This window comes from Pygocentrus nattereri, chromosome 27 (genome assembly GCF_015220715.1).
Source record: "Pygocentrus nattereri isolate fPygNat1 chromosome 27, fPygNat1.pri, whole genome shotgun sequence".
NCBI classification, from domain to species: Eukaryota; Metazoa; Chordata; class Actinopteri; order Characiformes; family Serrasalmidae; genus Pygocentrus; species Pygocentrus nattereri.
Window position 1 is genome coordinate 26,103,993 of NC_051237.1, and position 16,407 is coordinate 26,120,399.

A 16,407-nucleotide genomic window follows, 5' to 3' on the forward strand; every position below is an offset into this window, starting at 1 on the left:
AGGACCTACAGGGACAGATGATGAAATGAGCACATTACATTTTAATGTGTCCTACTGTAACAGGTTCTGCCTCAATCAGTTTCTTTGAGGGTCTAGTTTCTTTAGCAGATCTTCAAACAAAACCCGTGTAACAGCATTTTATCTTCATGCTAAATTTCAGGTCTGAATGCGTTTATGATCCCGTTTTGTGTTCATATCTAGCAGTACAGCCGGTCTCACTGCGATGGGGCGACCAGGTGGTGACCTCATGCTTAGTAATCAGAAACTGGGCTTTCAGTAGGAAACCTTGGTTTTGATTTGTTAGGATATCCAGCCTAAATAAGTCTTTATTGGCACTGATCTTTTCTTTAATGCTACCAAATCGGCAGAGAAGTTTAGGTGTGAAGAGCCTCATGGAGCTGGTTAGTAACCCGTTTCAGATTGTCCAAAGAGGGAGTCTACCGGCACGCTAGGCCAGGATTTCTGATGAAATGGGTTCTTTGATCATTTTACCAGACCTTTTATTTAAATCATTTACTGAGAAACTACTGAAATAAGTTCCACGGCTGAGGCAGACAAGTCTCAGTAGAAAACCCAACATCGTATGAATGGGACAGCATGAACTCTTGACCTGGGCACAGGCAAGGCATTGTACGAAGAGGGTTTTAGATGGGAGGGCTGAGAAACATCGCTTGCACAGCAAAAAGAGGAGGACAAGCTAGCTGTTAATAGAAGACAAGATAAGGGCTGGCAAAACTGGTCTTTCAGCCAAATTAATAAGGATACACAAAAGGATGACCTTGGAAGGACAGGAGGACTTGATGGGAACAAGGCTGAGAAACCTTTTTAAAAAAAAGTTAAGAACGGTGGGAAATGAGGGTTTCCAGATGTGTTAAACTAGGACATAATGGGATCCAAGTGATTGAAGGCCATATGAAAAGGGGGTCAAGCTCAGCCCAGATTAGGGTATAAAGGATGCTTTGAATTACATCATTGCATTGTGGTTGTCCAGGAGGCATCTTGCCACCTGAAGCTCAAATGAAGAGGGCCTTTTCCATCCTTCCAGAAGAACTCCGACTGAAGTCTTTACTTTTTGTAGAACCTTATTTTTGACCCTTTTTGCATGAGTAGAATACACTTAGAACAAGTCGAACTTTGAATAGTTCTCACATGTCCAGACTGGGGGCAACAAGTAAAAACAAACATGGGGTACTAAAGGATGGAGCTCCACCTCAAACTGGTCACTATGAAAGAAATTAAGTAATTTATGTAAAGCAGGTTCTGTGTACATAATGCGTTTCCTTTAAAGGAGGCATGCTGCATTCATGATTGCTGTAGACAGACTGCAAACTGGACATTCCATTGTTTTCAAAAAAGCAACGTTCCACAGACAAAACGTTCCGGCTCGCTGTTAAACTCCAGATGAGCCCAGTATTATAAAAGAAAATCAGGGTTCAGAGCGCCTCCTGCCTCTCCATCGATAAACCCCTCACTGGTACCAGTCACCATGGCGACGTCTGCATAGCTCCACGTCGCCATCGGCCATGCATCACTGAAATGCAGACATCTGAGCGCAGCATGACTGATCTGTTAACTTTACAGAAAAGTTATTTTTACTATGAAAGAGTCTGATGTGCAGATATTTTAATTACTTTATTGAGCAAGCATATTTTCAATGAGAACTTTCACAAACGCCGGCGTAAATCCGTCCTCACCTCCCCTCCCAGGACATACCGGGCTTTCCCAAAATAAAAGGAGTAAAATAAGGAATGCTATAGGGCTATATTTCCCTATTTTTTATGGAATTTCTTTAAAACACCAGATTTTACATTTTTTACTTTTTCCATTTTTCATTTTTTCTTTTTTTTAAATTGACTAGGCCTAGCGTTCTTCTCTAGACCTGGCAGAGTCTAGTTCGGTTTTTTTCCTTTTTTTAAAATTATTTTAAATCTTTTTGCAATGTTTTGTGTTTTTTCAACGTTTAAGATGTTCCCCCCTCGGTGAAGCAAGTTTAAGTTCCGCCCCTGCAAAGAGAAAAAAGGCAGCCATGAGGAAAAAGGTGGCTTGAGTTGCAGCTGTAAGTCATTAATATTTCATTTGATGCATGTAAAAACAACCATATTACCTCGGCTTAGACGCTTGGCACACCAGCAGAGTTGGTCACATTTTTCTGAGCGGCTTCCTTAGCCTGGTGAGCCTGGAGCACAGCAACTGCCTCATCAACCTGAAACATCACACCACATTTAAACGACAAGACAACCTGTACTTAATATTCACGTCATCCCATAATCACGTCATCCCAGACCTAGTCACAGAGCTAGTAAACATTTGTTAACCAGGGTCACTTCTTCCCTCTGCAATACCTAAATGGGTTTCTAACCAACCAGGTTGACTTGAGAGCATCGTGATGATTCACTGTATTCACAATCAGCTTAACTGTGACTTTGCATTAGATACAAATTATCCAAAGCAAGCAAAATTCTTTAGTGGAAAAAAAAATGAACATCCAAAAAATAAGCGTGACCTTGGAGCGCAGAGACTCTGGAGACTCCAGCATGTGCAGCAGCTCGGAGTTGTCGATCTCCAGCAGCATGCCGGTGATTTTCCCCGCCAGGGTGGGATGCATGTTCTGGATCAGTGGGAAGAGACGCTCACCTGGAAAAAAATTACATTCGTAAAACAGCAGAAAACCCTAGGCTATGGGAATGCCTGGTTATTTAAATAAGCCATCCAAACAAGTATTCATGCAGTTGATCAGGTATTCAAATAAAGCAGCTCAACACAGAACTGATCAAATCATGGAAGCTGTAATGACTAGAACTGCAGAAAGGGTTAATTCTAATCACCCAGACAGTTTAACAAAGTCAACCCAGCCATCAGGTACAGATCTTTGCTTTTGCTGGCTGCACAAACCATTAAATTTGAGCTTTTATTCATTTGGGGAAGTCCAAATACCATGTTTAAAACACATGCTGTACTTTAAGACGGCATGTTAAAGAGCCACTCACCCAGCATCTGCTTCTGCTCCTGCGGAGGTGCCGCAGCCAACATGGAGGCTGTGAGAGGCTCCTGCCCCTGCACATGCACAGCAGGCTGAAGAAAAAGAGGGGAGGAGGAAAGGGGAGAAACACCACGTTAGCCCTTCACTCTGTAGTGGACCTGTAGCTTTCGCACGTTTAAACAGCATGGCTCACCTGCTGCATTGAGACCTGAGGCTGAGTGTTCATGTGCTGCTGTGGGTTGCGCACTCCTGCAGCATATTTGTACTGTGGCACGCTGCGCACTGGAGCTGCGGCAGCAGCAGCTGCAGCAGTCGCAGGCCGTGGGCCCATTGTCTGCGCAGCTGGAGATGAAGAGGGATGTTAATAGAAATATTACCAGTACAGGGTGAAAACAGGCTAGAAAAACAGATCAGCAAGTGATTAACTCACCAACACGCTGAGTAGACATCATGCGGGGCACCTGTGAGGCAGGCCTCATGGCACCAAATGTCTGAGGCCGGGGAGCTGATGGCCTCATGGTGGCTTGCATGTTCTGGAAGTCTAGAGGAGAAACGTGAGTGATTTATGAAATGAGTAAAGAATAATCTGAATTATTGTGCCAACTTTGGCTTTTGAAAATACTTTAGTCTAACCATACGGTGCCATTTGCCTGTAAAGGTTTATACATATTGCAGAAGCCAGGTTTCAGCGCTTGTACATAGCCCAATTATCCCCACATATCTACTGTACCAGAAAATGGGGCCCATGGACTACCAAGTCACTGTAGCAGCCATTTTGGCCGGTGTAGCCCACTGAGGGGGTTGCACCGAATTTGACAAGGCTGCAAGAGCCCAATCTTACCAACTTAAAGGACCTAGACAGGACAGTAATCTTATTACTGGGCTGGTTACCCCAGAACCCTGACAGCACTTGAGCATAAAGTAAAATATTTTCAAAATGTGAACTGGCAGTGATCAGTCCAACCTAGTTTTAATCCATTACTGGAGAAACTGGGCCGGAATAAAGCCACCCATGTCTACTGGAGATCTTACTTTGAGGTCTGACACCCTGGGTAGTCCAACGTGGGCTTGGTCGGAGCTGAGCCAGTTGACTTGTAGGGTAGTATGCAGCTCTGTTCTGTGCCTTGGGATAAACATCAAAATGTTAGTCAAAAAATAAGCACAGAACTTGGGAAGAGAATTTATGTAGTATGTGATCATAGCAAGCCATATTGTTTATATATACACACAATTATTCCTATTCTGACACAACTAGCAGCCATGTTTCATTCAAAACTCTGAAAAATTAAACTGCTCGGTACAAAGCACCAGCATGAACGTTGCTCTCCAGATGGAACACAAGAGCAGCAGTACAGTACTGCAAAACACTGGAATATTCCATAACAAATGGCTTTGATTACGCGTTTGGTGCCATCCAGTTTAGAGCTGGTTGCTGGTAAACAAACCATTATGAAGCTCAAACTAACCACTGCTTGCTTCCATGCTTTTAGATTAATGATGCACTGAAAGTCACCGACAACAATACTTTTGAAAATGTCAACCTGTGGAATGGCAGCCATGAAGTATCCGGATGGCGGGGCAGCCTGGTACGGGTTGAGGACTGGGTTGGGCACAGCACGTACACTGGCCATCCTCTGCATGTACTGGTTAGTCAGGTGGGCCTGGCGCTCCTCTTTACGTTGTGCCAGGGCCACGTAGAGCGGCTTTGTAGCCACGATTCGCCCATTCATCTCAGTCACAGCCTTGGTGGCCTCTTCAGGGGACGAAAAGCAGACAAAACCGAAGCCCTTACTGCGGCCTCCGTCCATCATAACCTAAAGAGCAGACAGCGGGAGAATATTTTAATGGATCAGCATCAGTTATAAAGCCCAGTTTGATCCTGATCCTTTGCAATTGACACTAGTTTAGGTCACTGCAGTTTAGGTCACTGCACCAGACATTATCCACAGCTTACAGCAGCAAACTACATTTTCAGGAAATTTTTAAATACATGCCATCAGACTATCAAAATGCAAAACAGCCACTTAACACCCAGTGCCAAATTTTGACTCCAGTCAAAGTATTTCAGCTAGCAGAATGGCTGGTTTAGTAACTAACGGACTATGTATGCTCTGTACAAAAGCAAGACGGACTTCGTATCTGCAGATATGCAATAGTGAAGGGTCTCTGATGGGGTAATACCTTGGCACTGGTGATCGTTCCAAAAGGAGAGAACTCTTTGCGCAGACGTTCATCATCGATGCCATCATCCAAGTTTTTCACATAGAGATTGACACCCTAGAGATGATGTATAAGAATAACTTGCAATGCTTACTTAAACTAGTATTTACAGTCATAATCCATAGGCCTATTTAAAGAAACAGTTTACTGAAATGTTGCATGTTGGTGTCCAGGATTTGCTTCTCAACTTGTTACAAGCAAACCCTTGAGCTACAAGTCTGTTTAACAAGTAATGCATGTCTAGGTTTAATCACAAAAATGAAATCCTTGGACACCAGACATGTTTGGACCCATTTCCCTCATCAGCGCTGGCTGAAATGAAGATTCAACCATTGTACATAGCCTTATTTATGCCCAGTGTCCACAGTACTAGAACATGGGGCCCATGGACTACCTCCTTCCTGTAGCAGCCATTTTGGCCAGTGAAGCCCACCGAGGGGGTTGCACCGAATTCGACAAGGCTGCAAGAGCTTTAACACGTTTTCAACCAAACTGACCTGATAACGGGTCATACGATCCTGCTTCATCTGCTCGAACTTGCGCTTGAGTTCGATCTGACGCTCCACCTTCTTCTGGGCACGACCGACATAGATCAGCTTCCCGTTGAGTTCTTTTCCATTCATTTCATCCACAGCCTGGATCAAAGATCAAAGAATGAGTGAACGGAGGAATCCTCTCCATTTTGGTAAAGGCATCATTTAAATCATTGATCAGTTGGATTGTGCTCAAGTTTTATTCATGTTCAAAGAGCATCTACAGCTTTTCCCTAAATACATTACAAAGATCAAGAATACGCATGGTTACGCAAATTTGAGCCTGCACTGTATAAGCAAACATTTGTGAACAATCTTTTCAGGGAACAACTGAAACTAGTATCTTAAATACCTCAGACACAAATCTATATAAAAAGCTTTCCAGAAGGAGTGAACAAAACCTTGTCTGAATGCAAAAGACCTTCAAAAACAGCAAAAGGTTTTGCTTGATCTACTAACCTTCTGAGCATCCTCATGCCTCTCAAAGCTCACGAAGCCAAAGCCTCTGGATTTGCCGGTGTCGTCAGTCATCACGCGGATGCTCATGGCATTGCCTAGGGGGTACATAAACACCACTGTCTAACTTGGCTAAGCTGAACGCCCAAGTTTCAGAAGGTACTTTAACAGTTCACCGCTGTGTCAGTGCAAGTGTTTTAAAATTGCCAGGCTTACCATATTTGCTAAAGACCTCCTTCAGTTTCTCATCATCCATATCTTCCCCAAAGTTTTTGATGTAGACGTTGGTAAACTCCTTTGCTCTGGCTCCAAGCTCAGCCTCACGTTCTTTGCGAGATTTGAAGCGCCCCACAAACCTGCAGGTGCATTCAGTTTAGAGATGAGTGCTTTCCTGTAATAAGCACTCCTTTATGAAACCAACATTTAGGCATAAGATGCTGCTGTACAAAGCTATTCTAACAAGGCAGAACACCAAACAATGCATGTTAGTTTCTACATAACTACTGGTTAATAAGTGACTGTTCAACTGATGCTCTACCTCCAAAAGCATTCATACCTAATGCTTTTGAACAGAATTAGATTTACAGAATGCTGGTAAAAATCTTTAATCTCATGAGAAACTACCACAATTCAGTTTGTCAAAACTCCCCACATTTCAAGTCTGCCTTTAATTTGTGTCCAATGTCCCACTTGACCAATCAGGAGAATTTCTAGAATTAACATGGTAGCTAATTCAGTGTTGCCACTTCCAACCAAAAGCACTTTACTTCAATTAGCAATAACATTCACCAACTCCGCATTTTAAATGGGATATTATAGCAACTTGCACTGTAGGGGTCCAATGTGGAAAACGGAGCGAGCGACAGTTCCTTGTTAGGGCAACGAGCCTTTTACCAAGGCCCTGTAAACCTCATAACATTTAACCATCGCTACGAAAGAAAGCATTTGTAGGTAGAGCTTGGATAGTTTAAAGACACCAGCACCAATAGCTCACTTACACTTTTCTGTCATTGAGCAACATGCCATTCATTTTCTCAATGGCCCTTTCAGCTGCCTCCTGGGTCTCGAAGTGTACAAAGCCATAACCTTTTGAGCCATTTTCATCACAAACCACCTTGGAAAGAAGACAAAGGAGCAAACGCAAATCAGTCATGCAGCCACCACAAGCAGTCATGCACAAAGTCAGATGAGAAGCATCAGTCCAGCAGTGCCTAATGACTCACCTTACAGGACAAGATGTTGCCAAAAGCAGAGAATGTGTCGTAAAGGGCCTTGTTGTCAATAGACTTGTCCAAGTTTTTGATGAAGATGTTGCCAACTCCACTCTTCCTCAGCGAAGGGTCACGCTGAGACCACATGATGCGGACAGGCCTGCCCTTGATCACGTCAAAGTTCATTGTGTCCAAAGCACGCTCAGCTGTAAGTGTGGGGAGAAGAAAAGGTTTAGATTTTGTTTGTTCTTGAAGTTCAATCACAAGGTAAACTCCAGACACACCATGAATATTTCATGATATTTCAATGTTTTGCACATGTGTATTAACTGCAAGACAAATCCAGCAGTTGAAGCTGAGCAATTTTGAGAAAACCCCTCATTTTGATTTGACTACCGTGACAGATTTATATTGCAATTATTTTCTGTAAATCCTGCAGACCAGTCACTTTCTGGCTAAAGTCAAGAATGTGCACTGCCTCGCTTGAGACTTGAACACGGAATATAGCAGAGCTCAATTTAAAACTGAAGACCTTGTGATTTTCAAACTGCATGACAATACTGAATTTACTTGGTGGCCAAACAAATCACATTGCATGCCATCAGGAGCCACCCATACAGAACACATTCTACCATGTTTGCATAACTGAATTACAATGGAAAAGCTTAGAAACGTAAATGAGTTAGTCAAAAAGCTTTAGAAATTCCTTGAGTTGCTCCACTTGCAGACAAAGTCACTCACCTATACCTTTTCACACATGTATTCACTGCATTCTCACCATCAGAAAACACGCTTGTGTAAAACAGGCTTAAACAGATGTACACTTTCCCAATCTTCCTACTCAAATGCAGTTTAATGCATAACCTGTAACCCCTGATAAGGATTTGACAAATTCTAGTGATTCCTTTCCTTGATCAATTCACACTTAAGGGTCCAGTTTATAAACAGAACCTGGTCTTTAAATTCCAGGTAATGCCACAATGATGAACCACAACTTTAACAGAAATCATCCAAAATGCCATGAAAAATTTAACTGAGCTGGCCAGGGATGACCAACGTACAGATCAGAGTTCTCTAAGGACTCATAAAACCAAAGTATTACGCTTCACCAGGTCTGATCACAGGTCACCAGTTTTAACCACACAGGGAAGGAAACTAGCCCTTTCATGCGCAGTTCCTTTCAGTGTTTTAGGTTCCAAATTTACAGTTACACTGTTCAGAAAAAAGATCCAGTAAAATGAGATCAAACTAAATCCAAATTAATCAAATAAGTATTCACTTTTCCCAACATCAGACTGTCAATGCTGGTGCTGTAACAGGTCACCCTGCTCTCCTGTGTGCTGGTTCAGTAAGACAAGCCAACTCCAGTTTAAACGTAACTGGTTGGTAATGACGCATTTAGAGCCGAACTCCAGACCTATAGTGTAGCTCTGGTGCTAAACCACGTGTACGAACCACGAAGTGATCTGGCGTCACAGGCCTGTACCACTCGTTAGCTGCATTTGCACGAAGCTCCAGTGCTAAAGCTCAAGCAGCAAAGCTCAGAAACGAAGCCAGTTCTGGCTGATTACATTCAGGCCAAGTGGGGGAAACTAAACTACATCGTCTGCCAAACCGTCCCTCCCATCTGGGTGGGCTGTATAACCCCACCTTGCTCTTCCACGCAGTCAGGCCTGCTAGCAAAGGCCATGTGCTGCTAGAGCACATGCTCCTGGTCAACATGGAGGGAAACCTGCTCATGCCATTATTTAACTGCCCACACATCTAAGTGACCTCTCCAAAATCCTATGATTCAGTATGTGAGCCTGTTAAGCTCATTAGCAAGGAGCAGCTTTAACACATGGTTAGCACTGGGCAGCTAGCAGGCCCAAACCAGCCAGCTCGTTAAATAAGCTTAATTTTATACAGAGAAGCATCTCCAACCATAACATGTCAAAAAAGGATCCAATGTTTAATAAATAAAGGCAAGAATTTACAGGGACGATCGCAGCCTTTAAGAAAAGGATTCTCATAACTAAACTGGTGTCAATGCAGAATAACAGTCCCATCTAGACAGACTAAACAGACATGAAGGCACATTAAAAGGGTCATTTATCAGGTTTCGTGGTCCAACTGCCAATGCAGAGTAACAGCACGTGTTAAAGAAAAACGGACGTGTCTATAAAAGATCCAACATGCACACTAAACAGTGAGGAGCTTAAACATAGCCTACTCAAAGGCAGACTTGGAGGGTGTCGGACTAGGGAAGCCCACCTTTGGCCCCAAGAGATAGGAACACTGCAGAGAGCTCTCTATAATAACGTGCATATTATCAGCCAACTAACACCTTAACATACCAAGGGAAAATAACTGCGTGAACTCGAGGAAACTCACTGAGCAAATGGAGGCTTTCAGAAACAGCCGAGATACTGCCAAAAAAGTGGTTTGGTGTGAAATGGTTCAGAAGTCTTTACAGTGGCGGTGATAGGAACCAGGCGTCGCCATCCCTACAACACATTTTATTTACCATCTAGAACCACCAGAGAACCTACACGTAACTCGTTCCTCTACCAAGCAGGCATCCAAATAAATATTAGTCTAAAACCTTGTCAGATCCACCACAGAACAGTGTCTCAGACATCCATGTACTGGCATTCTGTGAGGGAGCTTTTAAAGTTGAACGTCTGGTTCCCATCACCACCACCGTGGACAACTAGGACAGGCTATTTCACGCCAAACCACTTTAACGTGACATCTCAACTATTTCAGAAAATCTGGAGTCAAAGACAAGCCACCCATCTGCGCGTGCTCTCCAGGCCCAGTGTGGACCCCCCCAAAGGCTAATTCGAGAGAAACTCACCGTCCGCCGGCTGCTGGAAGTTGACGTAGGCGTAGCCGAGCGAGCGGCGGGTGATCATGTCTCGGCAGACTCGGATGGAGAGGATGGCCCCGGCCGGGCTGAACTTCTCATACAGCATGGCCTCGGTCACATCGGGATGGAGGTCCCCGACATACAGCGAGGCCATCGGGTAGCCGGGAGCGCCTGGGTTCATCTCCGAATTCGAGCCGAACGTGAACGGAAAAACACGAGATTTGAATTTTCTCTACGCTAACGGACAACCGCCGCTTTAGTACGCAAGCTAACGCTAACGTAGCCTTAAAATCGGACGTTTTTTTTAAAATACCTTCGCGTTAAAATAGTCACCGGAGAGCCAAATAAGAATATTGGGTTAATAAATTAGACTAAATTAAGAAAGTGACGCTTTTTTTTTAGAGAGAAACTGAAAAAGAACCGAAATAAATCCGCTCGCAAGGCCTCGAAGCTCGGGGTCTCGGGGTGAAGAGTTGTCGTTTAACGTTAGTTTCTCCTACTGATGTGCCGCGTCCTGCTCCTCCTGCTTCACCGACTTGTTTTCTTACAAAAACAAAAAAAAGAAAGATTTTTTAAGAGTTTTTAAGATTTTTAAATTTTTTTTTGTTTTTTATTTTTTTATATAATGTGCGCCGAGCTCAGCAGCACACACGCACTCACACCGCACTAACAGCCGGGGGGTTTCGGGGAGAGAAACAGCCGCAGCGCGGCGCTATTTATACGGCAGCAATACGTCATCGGAACGAACCATTATAACCAATCAGAAGGGGGGAGGGGAGTGTGACACATAGCGTGTGCTTTCTACTACAGCTAAGCGTTTTCTTAGTCCTCGTAATTTCACAAAAATTTGTCCGTAATTAGTTGGTTATGATGTAAGCAGAGTTGTGGTTCGGCGTGAAACGCTCCGTTCTGGAGAAACTTACCGAGTCAGAACTGCTCACAGTGGTGGTGGTAGGAACCAGGCGTCCCATGCGTTTCAATGACTAAAAGCTGCCTGGCAGAAAATCACTTACATGTCTACGGATATGCTGCTTAATGTGTGAGGCGTTATTTTACTGCAGTTTTGAGGCGAGGATTTGACGTGAAATGTGTATTACATTCAATATAAAGCTCAGAAGACCCGTGTAGGTTCTCTGGTGGTTCTGGATGGTAAATAAAACGTCTATATCTGTGTTGTAGTCATGGCGACGCCTGGTTCCCATCACCACCACTGTAAAGACGTCTGAACCGTTTCACACCAAACCACCTCTGGATCTCTGATTACATCTCAAATGCTGAATAATATAGAAATTTTGAACAATCGGAGAAATTCCCCTTTAGTGTAAGCTGTTCATTGAATCTTGGGGATAAGCTATGATCAGTATTATGTCTTAAAGATTTGGTTTGTTGTTTTGTTTACTTCTGTTAGTTGAGCACTTGTCTTATTATGGCTGTGTTCCAAACTGACTGTTCCTTGTGAGAGAAATCTAGAAGTGATCAAAGCTCTATATTGGCTGTCTGACTCACAAGTGCTCTTTTATCTCCAATAAATCTGTAGAGCCAATTCACAAGTCCAAACTGTTTTTTTTATGTGCAGCATGTTTATCCGGCTCCCAACACACCCGGCCTAACTAATCAGGTCATTCGCAGCCCAGCATTGACTTCAAGTGGCTGTGTTAAAGCAGAAAAAGCACTATGATGTGCAGGAAAGTGGGCCTCCAGGACCAGAGCTGGGAAACACTGCTCTACCCCCACACCAGGCCCACTCAATGAGGCGCTTGTTTATTAGTTAGGTTAATTAAGTTGAATTAGGTGTGCTCAGCGAGGCAAGGCATAACAATATGCGTAGCTGTTGGGTTGCCAGGAGTAAGAGTGGGAACCCCTGATCTTAACAATGTTTATGACCATGTTATAGGCTTAAAACGTATAAGATTATATTGAAATATATTGAAAATTGAAACCACATCATAAAATGCTGCATTTGAACACATGAGGAACAACCGCATTGAATTCTCTGATGTTTCCCAACTGTAGACGCCAGTTCACTTACTGCTCCCGTCATGTGTTTGCGTCTCTTTTAGTGGGCAGAAGTAGTGGGCACCAGAAACACTTGGCAAACACCCATGCATATAGGAGGAAAAGAGAATAAATCTGATGTAACAGGATGATTATTAAGTTGTTACAATACAGTGATGGTGATACAACGGTTGACTTGACTTGACCGTTGTATAAGCAGATATACGTGGAAATCTTATGAATTACTTGTGAATCACTGAATTGTTGATTTGGGCGGTTTCATTCATAGTCAGGACCCCCACAGAGCAGGCACTATTTGGGTGGTGGGTCATTCTCAGCACTGCAGTAACACTGACGTGGTGGTGGTGTGTCAGTGTGTGTTGCGCTGGTACGAGTGGATCAGACACAGCAGTGCTGCTGGAGGTTTTAAACACCTCAGTGGACTGAGAACCAAAAATATTCAGCTGACAGCATCCTGTGGGCAGCATCCTATGGGCAGCGTCCTGTGGGCAGCATCCTATGGGCAGCGTCCTGTGGGCATCGTCCTGTGACCACTGATGAAGGACTAGAGGATGACCAACACAAACTGCAGCAGCAGATGAGCTGTCGTCTCTGACTTTACATCTACAAGGTGGACCGACAGGGTAGGAGTGTCTAATAGAGTGGACAATGAGTGGACACCGTGTTTAAAAACTCCAGCAGCACTGCTGTGTCTGATCCACTCAGACCAGCACAACACACACTAACACACCACCACCACGTCAGTGTTACTGCAATGCTGAGAATGACCCACCACCCAAATAGTAACTGCTCTGTGGGGGTCCATGGGGGTCCTGACCACTGAACAACAGGCTAATAAAGTATGCAGAGAATCAGGGTGTTCATGGCTCTATGCAGAACCATTTTATTTACTAAAGAACCCTTGAAGTATCTTAGGTGTGTAGCTTGCTTAGCTTAGCTCACTGAAGCAGGAGCGTCCCCATTTAAAATATCTGTTCCTCTTTGTCCTGTTCATGACCTCTGATGACCCCAGAACCCTAACTATAACCCAAGAACCCTTCAAAGGTCTCCTTAATGCATTACAGTGTTCTATTCAAAGAGCTAAGATGATGTACAGCCCTGGGAACATATGTACGCTCCTCTAAGTTAGCCGTTAGCTTACTGGCAAAGCATGTAGTCTGTTATAGGTTCTCTATTTCAGTAACTCTAGACCCTTTAAGGACCTGATCAACCAGCTCAGTCAGCTTCATTCCTTAGGTAGTAATGAAGGTAACCAGATGTCACGCATCCTCTGACTGCCTCATCGGATTCAGACTCGATCTCCCAGCGCTCTGGGAATACTAATGTATGACACCTGTGTTGTAGGTCATGTGACAAACACAGTCTAGTATATCAGCCCTGGCTTTAGACTAGGATAGTGCGAGGTATTGTAACCTGTTGGGCTGCCAGGCCTGAGATCGGGAACCCCTGATCGACACAATGTTTACGACCATGCTATAAGCTGAAACTGCATTAGAATATATTGAAATGTCAAATTAATTCCAAAACCACACCATAAGATGCCACATTTGAATACATGAGGAACAACTGCATTGACGTGTTTCCCGTGTATGACCTCGGCCTTCTTTCTTCGGCTTCACCCTTTTTGCCCTGCCCTTGTGGAGGACCTCGTCCACCCCTCACATGGATGGTTTTCACTGCTCTGAAGGTACCAGAGTATCCGTGCCACCACTGCCAGACTCCGCAACAGCTTTGTTCCTCAAGCGATCAGGTTTTTAAACTCACAAGGACTGATCTGATACCCCCCACAAACCCCACAAACCCCATAAACCCCACAAACTACACACACACTCCTCTTTTGATGCTCTACCTGCACTATCTGGCACACTGCTGCTACACTGTGTTTACACTGTTTACTCAGGTTTTTCTACCTCAGTAACTGCTGTGTTTCTGTCTGTCGTCTGACTGCGTGACTCACAGATCACAGCGTGTTAAATATCTCTGCACCTTATTCCACGACCTCATGTCCAGAATGAGTGCTGTGTCGGTGCTGCACTGTCCTGTCTGTTTACTGTGTCTAATATCTGGTTAGTTTATCATATTTATTGTTTCTAGTTTAATGTCTGCACGTTGCACTTTGTACTTTGTGTTCCTTGCAGTGGTGGACGTAGTACACAAATCATGTACCTGAGTTAAAGTCGAGACCCCCAAGGTAAAATATCACTCCAGTAAAAGTAGAAGTTCCTCCCTTTAGACCTCCACTTGAGTAAAAGTACTAAAGTATTTCCCTTCAAATGTACTTAAGTATAAAGTAAAAGTACTAAAAGAGGAATTCTGGCTCTGATGTCCTGTTATCATTTTTATAACCAGACTGGCTTCATGAACTCATTTCAGGTGAAAGTCCTCCAGCGTCTCTCTTGGTAAACCAGTCTTTTAATAGAAGGTCATTAATTAGTGACGCTGACGTCTATTAAAATGATCAGAAGCACAAAACACTGAAGGTAAACAGTTTCCATCAGGGAGAACCGAGTGGCTCTGAAATCACTTTTTACACACAAGCAAAGTTTCAGTTTCAGATTTATTTACAACTTAGTTCCAAGTTTAAGTTGAATAAAAACTGGCTTTAAACTCAGGATCACAGATGAGCTCCTTTACTATGTTGATCTGTAGGCGTCTGTTCATAAACATAAACCAGCCCAAACTCATTTACTATAAAATGAAATGGTGTTTGTAGAAATTCAGAAAAAAGCCGCGTCAGTCTCGACTGCATATGTGGACATATTTCTATATTGAGCTCTATTTACACAAAGTTAGGTTAGTTCATCATTTATGTTGAACAGACTCTCCCAAAGTTTTACGCTGCTGCGCTGACGTTGAACCGAGTGCTGCACTGGGTCGGTATGACCAACAGGTCAAAACCAGCTCTAAACAAAGTGACCGCTGGGCCCTGATTGGTGCTCTGGCTTTGCGCTTCTTTCGTTTTGACATGTTACGTTTTTATACACACAGAAACCAAAAGGAACGACAGATTTCTCAAAATGTAGGAGGAAAAAGTCGGATATTAGACTCTGAAATGTAGTGGAGTGAAAGGAAAAAGTCGCCCAGAACGGAGAAACTTCAGTACAGATACACCAAAAATACTAAAGTACAGAAACTAATTACATTTACTCAGTTACTCAGTTAGTGTCCACCACTGGTTCCTTGTTGCTCTGTGATGTTCCTGGAGGAACGTAATTTCACTCCACTGTGTACTTGTCCATAGACGGAATGACAATAAAAGCCTCTTGACTTGACTGAGGATTGTTTGCCTGGCTGTTGACCTCGGACTTTGGCTTCTGCCTGCATTTTTGTCTCCGTTATCGCCTTTCCATGTTTGGACTGTTTGCCTGGTGGTGTGAATGTGATTTTGTTTCTCTTTGCTTCTCGAACTGACCCACACCTGTTGGTGATGATGACCTTGGACTGTGATTCTATCAGTAAAGCCTCCTTTGTCTTTTACCATGTTACACCAGGGTTCAGTCTGAGACACACTGACTCTACCGGAGTGGTGAATACTGGCTGACTGAATGGCACAGACTACTGCTCCACACATGGGAATGATGTACGACGTAATTAGTCCGGTTCTTTCCATTCTCTTATAAAACCGATGAGTCGAGTGAATAGATGACATCAGAAAGCGTGACGATAACTTTATCTTCGGTTTACGAGTCACGGCCCAAATCTCAGGCTTAGAACAACAAGAAATCCTTTAGTACTCGTTAAAGAAGGTGCTCATCATCTTCACATGTCTTGTGGACCACACTCTTAAAAACAGATGGTTCTTCAAGGGTTCTTTAGGAAAGAAAATGAGCCTACGTAGAACCATGAACACTCCAAGAACCCTTTGTGTGATTGAAGGGTTCTTTGCATCGTTAAACGGTTAAACAGTGGGCTATAGATGGTTCTACATAGAACCCCTTTGAAAAGGGTTCTAGACAACACCAAAAAGGTTCTTCTATTGTTACAGTGTCAAGTCTGTAGCAATAGAAAAACACCCTCTCCATCAGTCTGAAGAACACTTTCACAGAACAAAGAGCCCTTTAATCATGCAAAGGTTTTCTGAGTGTTCATGGCTCAGACTTAGAAGAATAGAAAATTAAGGGTTCTTCAGGGGTTCTTTAG

At 43.5% G+C, this 16,407-nt stretch overlaps 1 protein-coding gene and 2 non-coding genes across 3 annotated transcripts; all 3 read right to left on the reverse strand.

The window, feature by feature from the left end:
• Positions 1 to 1,613: 1,613 nt before the first annotated feature.
• On the reverse strand, positions 1,614 to 10,432 carry pabpc1b (poly A binding protein, cytoplasmic 1 b). The gene is made up of 15 exons (XM_017716933.2): positions 10,240 to 10,432; positions 7,413 to 7,606; positions 7,188 to 7,303; positions 6,406 to 6,545; positions 6,193 to 6,287; positions 5,698 to 5,835; positions 5,162 to 5,257; positions 4,522 to 4,794; positions 4,013 to 4,103; positions 3,411 to 3,521; positions 3,174 to 3,322; positions 2,988 to 3,072; positions 2,504 to 2,634; positions 2,105 to 2,203; positions 1,614 to 2,003 (listed from the first exon to the last, which is right to left on the reverse strand). Exons 1-14 carry the CDS (start codon positions 10,430 to 10,432, stop codon positions 2,111 to 2,113), a joined length of 1,905 nt encoding a protein of 634 aa, XP_017572422.1. The 3' UTR covers positions 1,614 to 2,003; positions 2,105 to 2,110.
• On the reverse strand, positions 3,671 to 3,806 carry LOC119262620. The gene has a single exon (XR_005129776.1). It is a non-coding gene; the product is annotated as a small nucleolar RNA SNORA5 (small nucleolar RNA).
• On the reverse strand, positions 5,531 to 5,666 carry LOC119262621. Its single transcript, XR_005129777.1, has one exon. It is a non-coding gene; the product is annotated as a small nucleolar RNA SNORA5 (small nucleolar RNA).
• Positions 10,433 to 16,407: the final 5,975 nt, after the last annotated feature.

Coding starts and splice junctions, on each gene's coding strand:
- pabpc1b (XM_017716933.2), bottom strand. CDS start 10,432: ATGAACCCAGGCGCTCCCGGCTACCCGATGGCCTCGCTGTATGTCGGG. Junction 3,323..3,410: donor GATGTCTACTCAGCGTGTTG/GTGAGTTAATCA, acceptor CTTCATCTCCAG/CTGCGCAGACAATGGGCCCA. Junction 2,635..2,987: donor GGAGCAGAAGCAGATGCTGG/GTGAGTGGCTCT, acceptor ATTTTTTTCCAG/GTGAGCGTCTCTTCCCACTG.